The sequence below is a fragment of the Centrocercus urophasianus genome, unplaced genomic scaffold (genome assembly GCF_019232065.1).
Source record: "Centrocercus urophasianus isolate 14NV4802_14NV808 unplaced genomic scaffold, USGS_Curo_1.0 seq_14, whole genome shotgun sequence".
NCBI lineage: Eukaryota > Metazoa > Chordata > Aves > Galliformes > Phasianidae > Centrocercus > Centrocercus urophasianus.
In genome coordinates, this window is record NW_024884586.1 from 46,338,801 (window position 1) to 46,353,276 (window position 14,476).

Sequence of the window (14,476 nt, forward strand, 5' to 3'; positions counted from 1 at the left end):
GTTTTAGGCTGCCTGTAAAGTCCCTGCGGACAGAAAGATGGCTTCAGGATAACCAGGAGATTAATTATTGGAATAAAGAACTAAATAATTAATTTCCTTATTCCAATACCTGTGAAGACACAACCCAGTACTGCCACGTCTGCTTCAACATACCTTGGCAATACACTGCTGGAATTTTTACCACTAACCATTTTCAGTAGCTGCAAGGGTGAACTAACTACATCTGATAACATCCAGTGAAAATGGGTTTTAATGTCATGTTTCCATCACCTTTAGGAAGTATTCCAGTGAAGTTCTTCTCTTGAGTTACTTTACCAACTTACCACAGGTACACAGAAACAATTAACAAAATTGTAAAAGATGTGTAAAAGATTAATTGGTGGCACACTACCTCCAATTTAGTAAAGATCTCTAAGGTGTCAGAAGGAGATAAAGCTTTTAAAAGCGATTCAGTCATTCCAATCTGTGTCTTGGCCAGATCAAGATCTCCTTTTAGCTCTGCTGTATTCACACTGAGTTCACTGGTACGCCGCTTCGTTGTCAAAAGGTCTTTTATTAACTCCATTTTTTGCACAATAGATGATCTGATAACCTTCACATCAGAAATAAAAAAAAAAAATAATGTCAGAAGTTAGAGTAGATTGATTTCCTATCATGCTGCAGAACTGCACAATAGACATAGAAAGCAATTACATGAGCTGCAGTCCAGACACTTTAACCACAGTTTGTTCCCTCCCACCCCACAAATGGAACAATAATACAATAAGGAGGAAAGGAGGAATGATCTCTGTTTATCTTCATTAGTGATGCATGTACTGATTTGCCACCAAATTTATTTGTTGGTGTACTCCAGCGTTGACCTTCAGCTGAATAAAAGCCTTACACGCCTTTCAGCTGCCAGGGTAAAGAGAACCCCAGATCCCCTGTGCAACTCGTCTTCCTGCAGAAATCCCAGTGGGGATTTCCCACGCTGACTCTAAAAACAGGCAAGGAGAGCAGAGGTGGGGAAGTCTGGCCCAAGGCTAACAACTAAGGGGAACAACCCTTCCCTTAAAGCTTCTGCAGATTGGCATGAGACACCAACTGAATGGAATCACAGCTACATCACAGCCCCCGTCCCAGGGGGCTGAGCACGTCTGGTGCTCTTGAGGAATATACTGCAGGCAGTTGCTACTCCAGTCCTAAGCATTTCTGATCACTTTACTCCATGAAGCTCCTCTGACTTCACTGTCTGTTGAGGATAAATGCACAAATAGCCAAACTAAGTCCAGCTCAACACACATCTGACAGGGAGCAGAAGCCTAGGGAATCTTGGTCTCAAACAGGGGAGAAGGACTTATTCTTTGATGCGTGATGTTAACACAAAAAGACAAATGTTTCCTTGTGAAATCCCAAAGGAAAAAATAACATAACAAACACCCTTAGTAAAAACCTACACACACACATAAAGGTACAGTTTAAAATAGACCAGCAACATGCTGTGTTGATGGGATCCACAGAGGGATAACAAAGTCCCTCTGTACCATGCTCTTTGCCAATAGGAAAAAACGACATGCTGGCATTTTTAGGCAGGACTGCAGAACAGTTGGATCAGGTCTGAGCCCATAAAAGGCACATGACAGAAGCTTTTTGTGTTTACAATGGCAGGTTTGGTTCTGACAGCTTGAGAAAGACAACAAATGAAGTGTTAGTGCTAACAGTCAACAAAACATCCACAGTTTTCTTTGGGCAAGTCAAACCGAGAAATCACTGCGGCAAAAGTGATGCTAGAAGCAGGTCTTGTAATCATGAATACCAGCACAACAGCTGTAAAACCATTTTCCTACCTGGAGCTCCAGTGGAGGTTCATTGCTATTTAGAAGTTCTTCTATCTCAGCCACTGTGTTGTCAAATTTCTGGAGTTTCTGCTCCTGGACACATAAGCATGCCTAATGGTGGAAAAAACACTTCTATAACTCTCTTTCATTCAAATTTAGTTTTCACGTTTTCTGTTAGAATAATATACTTCTCATTTTCTGATTCCTTGTTTTGGCATATACAGCTCCACTGGTCCAACAGCTGCTTACTCCAAGATTTTCGTTTTAGAAATTTAGGTTGAGACTTTTTGGTTCTGGGGTCAGAGATATTCCGGGTTTCTCAGGCAAAAGTAGCTGTCAGTGCAAATCTAGCATAAATTTAACAATCTTAACTATTTTACTTCTATATTAAGCAAGCAGAGTTGTGGGAAAATAATTTTTGTGGGTTTTTTTTTTTTATGTTTGTTCTAAGCATTTCTTAATGCTTTTCTTAATGCTTACCAAAAGGGTAATACATCTTGAAATCTTCTCATAGACTTAAGTCAAGAACTGATCCCCTGATTATGCATTTTGGTAGGGATGAGATAAAATAAAACATATCCTGCATACGCTTTTTTATTATAAATCTCCATGTATACAAAAAGATCTCTACTTGTTAGAATGGATTCTGGAACCATCCAATAATGTGGAAGTAAAATATCAGCTTCAAATTATGAAACATTACATGTCAAAAGTAGTCACACTGCGCCTGATTCCAGGATCCCAAATTCCCTCAAGACAAAATTTTCTATGGCAATCTCTACACAAGGAATCCTCAAGACCCATCCAATCCCTGCAGCCCTTAGAAGCACTTCCACTTCCATCATGCCTACAGGGGAAAGGACTTCTCTGACATTACACATACTGAAACTATTTTTAAATAGTCAAAAAATTCATTACTCAGTACTTTTGGATAGGTTTCAGGAAAGCACATACACCTGTGCTCTGCTGAGTGGTCACAAAGGACCCTGGGTTTCAATCCTGTGTAACACTGCAGCATTGGGCTTCTAATTCCAATTAATATGTTTCAAAATGTATATGCATACATACATATAAATAAATAAACAAACCTGGCTCCTTTTGGAAACTTTAGAATTCACAAAACTACAAATGCACGGAATTTGCCTTTCTCTCCTGCTATTCCACTCGTACAGCAGTTCATGGGAAAGAGAGTTTCTCTCCCCCTCCCCTTTCCCCCCTTTTCTTTTGAGAATTATCTTCTTGTGCAGGAGCAGTGGAGGAACCTCAGCCACCTCCAGTACAGCCAGCCCTTCCTGTGCACCAGCAGGAAGGCACGTCGGAGGCACGGTCACATCACTGTGGGCTTCAACAGTTTCCAGGTAACAAAATAGCTTTTAAGATGCAGTTGCCAGATGGTGTATTTTTAGTGTAGCCCTCAGGGACCTGAACTGCCCCAGGTTAACTCTAACAACACGGTGGAAAAACAATAACAGAACATCCACCTGTGCACAGCAAGCATACTACTGTTTCACTGGGAAGATGCACATAACAAGAACACCTTGGCTTTTTATTGCTCTGCAAGTTAAAACAAATGAGCAGCACTAAGAATGATAGCAACAGTTCTGCAGTAAGCACAATAAAAAAACAGGGCATTTGTAGCATATAAACACTGAGAATCAGCTGCCTGCATATTTTCAAACTAGCAAATATGGGACTTAGTTATGTTTCAAGCCCACTCAAGCAGGAAATTACTCCTGTATAGTAGAGAATGGCTGTAGCTACAAAAGAGCCGCACAGTTGGTCAATTATGACTGTAAGGTTAGAAGTTAAAATACTCATCCCCCATATATGAGGCTCTTTAATGACAGAGAGCTGGTACATGTGTTTCTAAATCCAACTGCATCCCTATTTCTAGAGGTAATGCTGGAACCTGTGTGAAAGGGGCAAGAGCAGGCCTTGTCCAGGCTCTACTGATGGATGCCTGCCCATGGAGATTCTTAGTAACCACACACACTCTTTTCTCTCTTCTCTAGGTACAAGGAAGTTTGTGCACCATTGTACTTAGTCCATAAAATTCCAGACTTCACTGTTATGTTCACACAGTACAAAGGGATGAGGGGACTTCTGTAGTGTAATAAAGCATTTATAGTGCTGCATTAATTCTAATGATTTAACATATCCACTAAGCTTGTACAGACATTTACACATACATATTAGTTTCCAAGACCTGCATCTCCTATACATTATGCACTGTCTTCGATGAAAGTGTACAGGGAGATAAAACTGCAAATATCAGGACTTCCACTGCTTTTGCAGAGCTCATACCTCTTTGAGATCTGCATTTTTATAGTCAGAAGTCCACATCACTACAACATGAATTCAAAGAATTTCATTCAAATTACCTTCAGCTGTGTAAGGTCCTCATCGGTCAGACAGCGGCCTTCCGTGTTCTTAAGTTCTGCATTTGCCCATGCATCAATTGTGCCAGATAAACCAAGAAGTTTTTCCCACAAAGCCTGAGCTCTTCCCAAATTATCACAATAGTTTTCAGTTTTTTCATTGATCTACCAGGAGATTTATGCACGAAAAACACACACAGATACACAAAACATTGAGTTATAATCCAAAAACAAAGCCAGCGTAATAAAATCTGAGCAAAATAATCTGAGCACCTACATAAACAATATGTGCAGCAAGGGAAAAAAACCTCATGTGTCTTCACAGCAAACCAGTCATGGAGAAGATATTTAAATCCCTGCTACACGTCGCTAAACACACCAATCAAAACGGCAGCTTGCCAGTTTTAAGGCAGGTTTAGGAAGGAGCCTTGCTCATTAATGTTTATCTACTCTCAGTAAATGCCATCTAATCTCAGTATTGATGCACTGCTTAGACCGACTATGGCAAACATTTCTCCCCAACAGCACCAGCTTTGTAATTCTCCTGACTGACTCCAAAGTCTAAATGCACTGAAGTTGTTATGGAAGCTTACAGATTCGTGCTGAAAGCACAAATGTTGCCTTTCTGCACTTCCCACAACCATTTGCTGTTAAGATTGCCATGATATAAACTATCAAAATCATTACACCAATGGACACTCTGTAAACTTTGCTCTGGATTTCCCTCTTAAGAATCCTTGCCATATTGCACTTAATTTATTCCAAATATTACACATGAGTCAGAATCAATTACTGTAATGCACAGCGGATAAGACCACCCCGATAATTTACTTTTTACATACATCCAGCCATCTGTCCACAATGATGTTAGCCTCATTCTCAAACGGAGGCTCCTCAAAGCTTCTCATTTTATTCAGCTGGAATTGAAGGTTTTTGCAGATCTGATTTATTTTGTCTACATCTTCAGCGCGATCATTAAATTCCTCTTTTGCCTCTTCAATCTGTGAAAGAGACCAAGAGCATATTTGCAAGCATGTTTGCTTAAAACAGTTTATTCAGCAAAACATTTTAAGTGATGTGCTGTTACTTTCAGGCTAGAGAAATAACAGCATTACATGAAATAACCTATTTTACAGAATATAATTAGACTAGCAATGTATTCTCTGCCACTGCATCCCTGCCACGCTGATAAGAACATTTTCCTCTTCATTCTGTCACTGCTGGCAGAACAGCTGAGTGAGAACTATGGATAGTATACTTCTTACTGTGAGATCTGAAAGCACAGCTTGATTTAAAAGTAACAGTCACAAGATCCAAGCGGACTGTATATCCAAATACAGCATCTCCGTTACAAAAATAAGCAAGTACAATGTAATAATTATCTTACATCCTCATAACCTGGCACTGGGATCCCTAGGTTCTGAACTATTTTTATGAAAGCTTAGATTCCACTTCAGAATGGTCAAATATGCCACTGCCAGAAATAAAATCGTCCATTTTTTCTATTTTCTACTTAAACATGAGACAGCTTCTTTGTGCTTGACTGTAACGTCAGTGTTTACAAACAACACGGAAACCTATTGGAAAAGAAACACTGACCTCTAGCGTTAGGCTACTGCAAACTGTAATTCGCAGAGATGAGAAGCATCTCATCATACAGAGCCTGCCAACCAGAGACGAGGGGAGGGATGGCAGAGCAGCACAACTCTCAGCAAGGCAGATGATCTCCACTGTTACCGTTATACTTAATTACAAATAAGCGATGAATACTCAAGGACATGTCAGTACTATGCAGCAGCTCTTGCAAACTTGCATTCTGAGAGTGGCAGCCGCAAAACAGGCAGAGGAGTACGAGCTGTAATCTAAGCAAAGGGGCTCCAGAAGATTAGGGGCTGGGGCATGCAAGCAAGCTCCCCTGCAGTGGAAGCTCAAGCAACATGAGGTGCCAGAGGTCCTGCTGGTGAAATCAGAAAAGATCCTGCTCGAGCTGAAGGGCAGATGATGCACACGAGCACCCACCATGAGGGAAGAAAATGTTTGTGCTCCTTCTTAAATTTAACCATCCCAGGCACTGGCTGAGAGCAAATGTTCCTGAACTATGGTTGGTCTCCCACCACAAAGCCAAAAATGGCATCTAAAACAGCTTGTCATGTAACCTAGCCAGGAAAGGTGAAACCTGTTCACCAAAAAGGTCACAATGGAAATGCTGCTTGCTGTTCCACAATCCATTAGCTATGGATGCCTATATCCAGTACTTGCATTCATTTACACAAAAATAATGTAGCTAGAAGTCAAGCTTTTATCTGAACCACAACACAGTTTGGTCAGCAAAATCAGTATGACATCAGAGATTAATGTTGAAAACACAGCTCAATAAAATACTGAATTGTCAGGCCAGCCAAAACTGGTCTGGATCCCAGAAGTCTGAATCCCAGTGCAGTTTCATGTTGGCAACCCCAAGCAGGCTCTGCACAAGTTGATAATGATTACAGCAAGGCACACAAGTACCAGTCTTGGAAGCAGAATAAATCTGTCATGGTCCAGTCCTTCAGCAGTTGTGTCACGCTGACACAGCCTTACAGCTCCTGTTCTTCAGCTTCTTTCTCAGGGTTAGCTGAAAATCTCCATATAGCACTGCGCAGTGCAGACAAACCCTGCAGCCCTGTCTATGACCTGAGCAGGGAGAGGATGCAGATCCTCATTCTTGGTTATACGTTACAACAACAGCAGATAAACAAGCAGCCCACAAGGAGTTCACATCAGATATTATTTTTGCTTGAGGCGTTTACAATGCTTTAAACCATCTCTTCAGCAGTGAATAGATTTTGTTGCTTCTGTATATTTGCAAACTACCTACTAGAAGGTTTTTAACTTGATAGAAAACATAAAAATGTTCTGAAGAGTATGGGTGAAATAAGTCTTGCTGCTTTTGAGACATGGGTTTTGTTGTTGTTTTTTTTTGGCAGAACAAGATTTCACCTTGTTTTGGTGTTGGATCAAAACCGTTTTTTCCATTTTAGATCAAAATCCCCTTTAACAAGAACATGATTTACTAAGTAAAGCCGGTCATCAATTTAAATCAGAGTATAGTCCTTAAAAGTACTTTGGAAGCCAAAGTGAAAGCAAGGACTTAACACTTACCCTGAAGTCCAGGTATACAACCCCATACAACGGAATGCTCCCACACTCCCAGGAAAGTTTATTTATTTATTTGACTTTTCATGAAGTCCCTTTCACTCACCTTTGCTATCAGTCTGTTCAAATTGTCCTTCCCCATGTATGAATTTTGCTGTGAAAGCACAATCTCCTGTTTATGGATGATGCTGGTTAGACTGCTTTTGCAGCTTTGATACTGCTTCAGGAGCTCCAGAGCCCTCGCACACTGCTCCTGGCTATTGAAAAAAGAGATCAACTATTTACTGACTATGCATAAAAGGAGCAGCCTAAGCCTCCCACCTGCTTCTTTCTCCTACATAGTATGTATAGGGAGTCCAGACTCTCCTCTGCTTATCAAACAAATTTCCTTAGTTCCTCAGTTTTTTTCTGGCTCTAAGACTAATGTTCTCTTTGATTTGGTTCAGACTGACTTCTTTTTGAATGCACTGGCATGAAAACCACAGCAAACATAAAAGACACCAACAGGCAGACTTTTCTTTTCGATACCTATGAAGTTCAACATATCACTACATAATGTTTACACGACAGGATTGTGATTCCTTAAAAATAAATAATATTAACGAGCTTTGGCTGCAAATTTATATGTATCATTCTTGGCATTACGACATTCTACAGCATTGTAGTAGTAACATTTCCTACTGCATCAGAATTTCACTTACTTTGAAGCATGTTTTTAAGACTTTTTTGCTGATGCATTTCATAAGCAAACTTCTCATTTGTAAAACACTATTTAAAACACAACTTTTTTCCTTACCATTCAGCAAGCAAGAGTTTTGTATCCTCCCACGATCTCTCTGTAACTCTACATTGCTCATTTGATTCTTCTGCTTTTTCCTCTTTCATCTGCAGGAGCTTATTAGCAATTTCTCGCATAGATTTCATTTCAACAGCAGAACAATCTAATTCCTTTTCCAATTCCACTAATGACTTTATCCTTTATTAGGAAAAAAAAAATAATGAAATACAGGCTTATATGAAAGCAAATCTTGATTTTTTTTCTATAAATGTAATTACCAAAGCCCTCCAGAATTTCATCCTGAGCTGAGCACAGTTACTATATTAAATGACATCATAAAAAGTGTGATTTCATTTTTAGATCATGAATTTCGACAGTCTGCCAGAAGAGTTTTACTGATCTAGGAGCCGATTGAGAAAGCAACCCCAAATTTTTTCGGGCCAGTGAGTTTTGTATGAGCACAGTCAATTATTTTCCATGAAAATGTGAAGTGCACTCCGGCTGCCTTTAAATAAGGTCTAAGAAAGGAAGTTATGGCATAGTGTGGGATTTCACAACCATAAACTCCCCTCCCTGTTTTCCCACACTACGACTGTAGTGAACTGTTTACTCATCCTTTGGAAGGCTGCAGAGAACTCCTCTGAAACACCATCTGAGATGCAGGAAATGTGAGTGACTTACTCAAGGCATGGTAAAATAACACACTTACTCAGAGGTTTAGATAACATGTCGGTGCTCAGGGAGAAGAGCTATCTCCCTGTTTGAGTTATGTTACTGAAAACCACAATTGTAACAATCAGCCTCCTCCTATTTCCTCTTCATCAATAGTACTTCAAAGAAGCACATACATGGTGTTTAAAACAAAATAAATGGAAAAAGCTTCCCTTTTTTAGATTCTAAATCAGAGAATAAACCACAATTCACAATCTTTCAGTGCTATGAAGAGGCTTTAAGACACAGTCAGATTTCAGTGTTCTACTGCAAAGAGTCCATAGAACCTCTGAGTCCACTGAAATTACTTAATTACAAGAGCTTCAAAAAACAATTCACCTCTGTTGAATAGCTGGAACTGTTGGATCCTTCAAACCTATTTTGTTAATTCTATCACGTAGATCCTGAATGTTTTTAAGGAGCTCCTCATTTCTGGTGGAAAAAACCTTGTATAAATCATTTCCCTCCATAAGCATCTGTTCACTTGAGTGATCACCAGTCACATTTAGCTCTTCAGATAAAGTTTGAACGAGCTTTTCACAGCTAGTATTTCTCCCACACTCAGCATCTTCCAAGCAGATATCAACTGTTTTCAAGCGTTCATCCAAACACTGAGCCTCTTTTGCCATATGAGAAAGTTCTTGTGCAGCCTCTCTCCATGTTTTTCCTTGTGTTTCAGGTTGGCCTAAGGGATCTATGAGATGTTTGACAGAAGACTTAATTTTCCTCAACGAGGCCATAAAAGCTTCCAGATCTTTAAGGACTGTCTCACGGATTTGCATTTTACGGCTCATTTCCTCAAGCTGGTTTTGATAATAAAACATAATTTTACTTGCAGCTTGCAGATCTATTGGATTAAATTCATCTCTTGCTGAGCTATCTAGGTGTTCCAATTGTTTGCACACTTCAATCTGATTTAATATGGATCTCTGTAGCTCCTGCAGTAGAGAAAGACATCAACAGTGTTAGTAAGTGAAAGAAAGTCTGTATCCTGTATTCAAGCTGAACCAATGAAAAACAAATTCTACTGATCCAAATATAACATATGTATAAATATTGTTACAAGTGTGAAGGAGAACAGCTTTTGGATTTTGGTGTTTGGAATTTCCATTACAATTTATTACTGTGGAAGATCTAGCTACGGAAATAATATCAAATTTGACTGATTTGATAAATCTGTATCACTGTGCCTATATGTTCAGCTCACCATTTGCTAAGAGATAACATCATGTTAGAAATATAAACCTAAGTCTGTATAAAGCAATCTGAAGTCATTAATGCAGAATGCCTTTGTCACAGCAATACAGTAGATATGCTAAATAAAGTGGTTAAGAAAGAAAAGTTGTTAGTCTGGATCTTGGTGAAGGATGGGTTAAAAGAGAAAAATCAAATAAAATGGTATTCCACAGACTGAATTTGTTCAGCATTATGAGAAAAGCCCAATCACCTTGCCAGCAACCAGATGAATAAGACAGAAAGCTGATGAGAGTCCTGGGACTTCGGAGTACAGGCAAGCACACAGATGACTGCTATTGCTGCCACCTTTTATGCTTGCTTTTTCTGTGTTTTCAGAGGAGATTCACATACATCTAAAATCTCCTTGTGAAGCCTGCTCATTACCTAGTTAAAGGATTATGCAGCCCTCAGATGAACAGCAGTACAGCAGTGTTGTGAAACCCCAAAAGCGCAAAGCTAGGAAAAAATGCAGGATCCTTCCAACCAGGAGTCATCTCAGACAAAGCGTGCACATGAACTCTGTCCCAGAGCCTGAGAGACTGAAACTCTACTCAGCTTGAGAGCCAAGGGCAGACAAATGCAAACTTTCAGTACTGCGTAGCAGCCTATGTGTTCAGAAGGAACAACATATCAGGAACAAAGCAACATCCAGCTCACCCAGCAGACAGAGCAGAGTCTAGGAACAACATACTGAAAGCAGCTAAAAAGCCCAAGCCTGCAGCACACTCAGATCCCTCAGCAGATGTGATCAAGGCAGCTTACTTTAGCTCATTAATTAACACCACATTACTTACATCACTCCACAAAGTGACATACAGCCAAATGGGGATAGTGTAAAACTGTAGCAAAGGGAAGTCCTGACCAAACATTAAATATTCATTTAATGCTATGCCTTTTACAGCAGAGTCTGTCAAGGGTGCCTGCCTGGCTCTACAGGAGCAATAGCATTTGAAGTAAATGAATTAAAGTGTGTTCAGACACAAATCAGATCAAAAGTTTTGGGAAGTATTGTGAACGGTGCAAAAGTTCTAAGTGAGGAACCCTACGCAGTCCTCTAGCTCCTAGAGATATTAAGAATTGTCCTGGTTGGGATGCTGTCTCTGCATATCAGCCTTTTCCCTTACCTTTAGTTCTCTGTAAGCAAGATCACTGTTCACCAGATTAAACTGCTGGATTCCCTTTTTGTTCAGCCGTTGATCTAACTCACATAGAAGAATGGACTCATTTTCTATTGGTAAAACAATTTCCAAGGCAGTCCTTAAAGAATTAGTTCTATAAGAAAGGTAAAAAAAACACAAATTGGGAAAGTAGCAAGACAAGACACCTGACGTTTTACAGCATAAAAAGCAACAGAGATATTGTGATTGACTGCATGACTGATCCAATTCTCTTTTTCTCCCTGAGGTCAAACAAGTTTTTCCATTGATAAATATGAGAAGCAGAGTGAACCACGACTCATTTAACCTGAAGGTAGCAGGAAATAAAAATGAGGTCAAGGATACTGCAGAACTGTTACACTCTGAGCTTCCTGAAGAGATTCACGCTATCTGCCATGCATAACTAAGAAAAAGAAATGTTTAATGCAGTTAAAACAAAAGGCAGTTAACACTGTTCAATACACAAACACTTCCTATAACACACAGCTATTCACTTTGAAACACACATTTTACTTACAATGAACAATTCCTTTGCTAATATCATGAAACATTATTTTATACCTGGTACTTATAATATCCTGAAGTTCTTTCCATTCTCCTTCTAGTTTGCCTCTTGTCTCAGAAATAGCAGCTTGCTTCACTTCATCCACAAGGTTTTCTAAGCTAGATGAGATGTTTCCCAATTGTGCCCAACCAGAATTGATATCATTCTCTACCATCTAAAAGATATGCAGGGTTAATTGATTTAATATTTTGTGCAACAGATTGGCCAGTTCATTAAATGACAGTCACAAGAGCTCCTATGGAAAAAGCTGAAAACATCATCTTTAAGGATTTGTTTTTTTTTCAAAAAACTCAATTTTCAGCTGCATGTGAATCTCTGTCAGCTTTTTAGAATGAAATTTTCTGTCAGATACATGCCTGCACTACGTTTTAGAAATGTTTGATAAGTCTGGTTCAATCATTTTTAAACAAGAATGAATAGAAAATATCTCATTTTAACTGTTTTTGAAAGAACAAAATTCAAACTTCGAACTGAACCAAGTTCTAACACACTAGACAGCTTCTGTGTTCATTCCAATGGAAGAGCTGAAAAATTACAATAATAAAATCTCTAACATCAATAATGTGCCTTGTAACACCACCTTCAGTTTCTCACAAACATACTGAAGTTCTAAGTCCTGGAAGAGTTTCATTCTTCACATCCACCACTGACATTTGATGGTTTACCTTTGAAGACTCCTCTAGCCTGGCCATGGTCCATCACTTGCCATTCCTGCTATCTATCTAGCTATCTGTTTTTTGCAGTTGTTCTTTCCATTAGATCTTGCAAATTACAAACTGATAGCCACCAATTTCTTCTTTTAGCAATACTGGCAAAACTCCACTGCTAAATAGGAATTTGGCTGTACTAAATGTTAAACCCTCAATTTCTCTCTGTTTTCAATAAACCTGCTTGTAAGGATGCTCTGTATCCCTTGACAGCACCTATAATGCATAGAAGGTAAGGGTTCTACATGTATGGCATCAAGTATGTTTTTAAAAGATGAAGTCTGTCTTACCTGTAATTCAAGCAATTTATTTTGAAGGCATGAAGTGCCTTTTATTTCATCAGTAAAGCCAGATGCTACTTTATCTCTGCTCACTTGTAAAAGTTCCTCCAGGTTCCTTCTTTGTGTGTTATAGCTAAAGAAAGATACAATCACTTTCAGTGTGAGTATTACTTCTAGCTTAATGGAACACGGCAGAAGTTGGATGTTGTCAACCAAGACTGCCATATAAAATAAACATTTTGTTGCAAATGCACATTTTTACCTAAGTTGCAAATGAATGGGCATAAATGAACAATATGTACAGTGGCTGGGACATTGTTTGCATGGATAATTTTCATGTGCACATGCCTTCTGGCATTTTTTGAATTCAGTTTTATAAAAGTAACAATGTGAAGTATTTTAAAAACTTGTCACTTCCTTAATGTTGTTGTATTTGGTGTTACTGGTAAGGTGAATGCAGATTTCTCTGTTCCAAGGAAAGAGCAGAAGAAAAATTGTAATAGCTTTAAGTGTTCTTCCTATAATATGCTGATATTTGTGTCATTTAGGTACTACAGCACTTCCTTATCCAATGCAAGGAAATATTAAGTAAGCAGAAGTAGAGCAAGAACAGAGTTCTTCATATCAAAAGTGCATCCAATGTTTCATAAAGTCTATTAACTTATGAATATCTAGCACTGTATCATCTCTTAATATACATGCATTTTAACTTATAAATATTACCTCTCTAATAAAGCTGGTGTGGGCGAATCACTGCCTTCCTCAAACATCTTCTCACAGCTTTCTCCATTGTGATGCTTCATATCTGTTTCCAAAGCCATATTTTCAGAGGGTCTTGATGTCTAAGTAAAAAACAAAAAAGATAACGATGACTTCTGCATCACACTGTGCCAAAACAGAGAGAGGATCAGCAGATGTCTGTAATCTCCTGAAAGAAGCAATGCTTCATGAATGCCAAAGGAGATGAGAGATACCATTCATGAACACAAGGTGTGCTTAATCTCAACAATGAGCCAAAAAAGCAGATTTTAGAAGACTTGCAGCCAGATCATACATTCCTTCCACACTAATGCTGGCCCTCTGCATGTGCAACAGCCCCAGCGTAACCCTGGCAATCACCATTTGTGTGAATTTTTGCTGCAGAAACCAAAAGGCACTGCCTTCTGCACCTTTTTTTTAGGCTGCTTATACCACATCACTGTGCACATCTCTTGCTCTTGATTCCAGGATATGCTCTCCTGAGTTTAATGTCAGCTGACACCTGTTACACACTTCATACTTCAAATATCCACGATGGAGCAGAATTTATCGTTGTTATCAGGAACAATATAAATAGTTTTGCAAGAGATCTTCCTTGATAACAGACACTTCCTCTGCATCTGCCAACTTAATGTAAATGCAATGGAACCCTTCCAACAGTCTGGATGCTGTCTGATGAGCTATCTACAGCCTCACTGCCATGAATGCTTATCCTAAATGAGACATCTTCTGTGATGTCCACATCATAAACAGTAATGTCTTCTCTCTGAATTTTTTTTTCTAAGAAATTACATGGATTCTGTTTTTCCCCCTATTTTTCTAAAGAAAATGCCTCCAACTCTTCACTAATTTTCCTCTCTGTGTCCTTAGAAATTTGTTCAAATTACTGGGCCACTGTGTGGGATTTACACTTCAACACAGCTTCACATATGGCTCTTCCAGCTGAAAAGCA

General features: G+C 39.1%; 1 protein-coding gene across 6 annotated transcripts in view; it reads right to left on the minus strand.

Annotated features, from left to right (window-relative positions):
* Positions 1 to 14,476, minus strand: part of SYNE2 (spectrin repeat containing nuclear envelope protein 2) — a 155,073-nt gene that overhangs the window by 111,506 nt on the left and 29,091 nt on the right. For all 6 annotated transcript variants that reach the window (XM_042814203.1, XM_042814205.1, XM_042814202.1 and 3 more), the window contains exons 24-34: positions 13,489 to 13,607; positions 12,775 to 12,898; positions 11,774 to 11,931; positions 11,180 to 11,327; positions 9,159 to 9,757; positions 8,127 to 8,306; positions 7,437 to 7,587; positions 5,038 to 5,196; positions 4,199 to 4,360; positions 1,827 to 1,928; positions 392 to 592 (exon numbers count right to left, since the gene is read on the minus strand). In XM_042814203.1, coding sequence (XP_042670137.1) covers positions 392 to 592; positions 1,827 to 1,928; positions 4,199 to 4,360; positions 5,038 to 5,196; positions 7,437 to 7,587; positions 8,127 to 8,306; positions 9,159 to 9,757; positions 11,180 to 11,327; positions 11,774 to 11,931; positions 12,775 to 12,898; positions 13,489 to 13,607 — 2,103 coding nt within the window. The remainder of the gene's footprint in view (positions 1 to 391; positions 593 to 1,826; positions 1,929 to 4,198; positions 4,361 to 5,037; positions 5,197 to 7,436; positions 7,588 to 8,126; positions 8,307 to 9,158; positions 9,758 to 11,179; positions 11,328 to 11,773; positions 11,932 to 12,774; positions 12,899 to 13,488; positions 13,608 to 14,476) is intronic.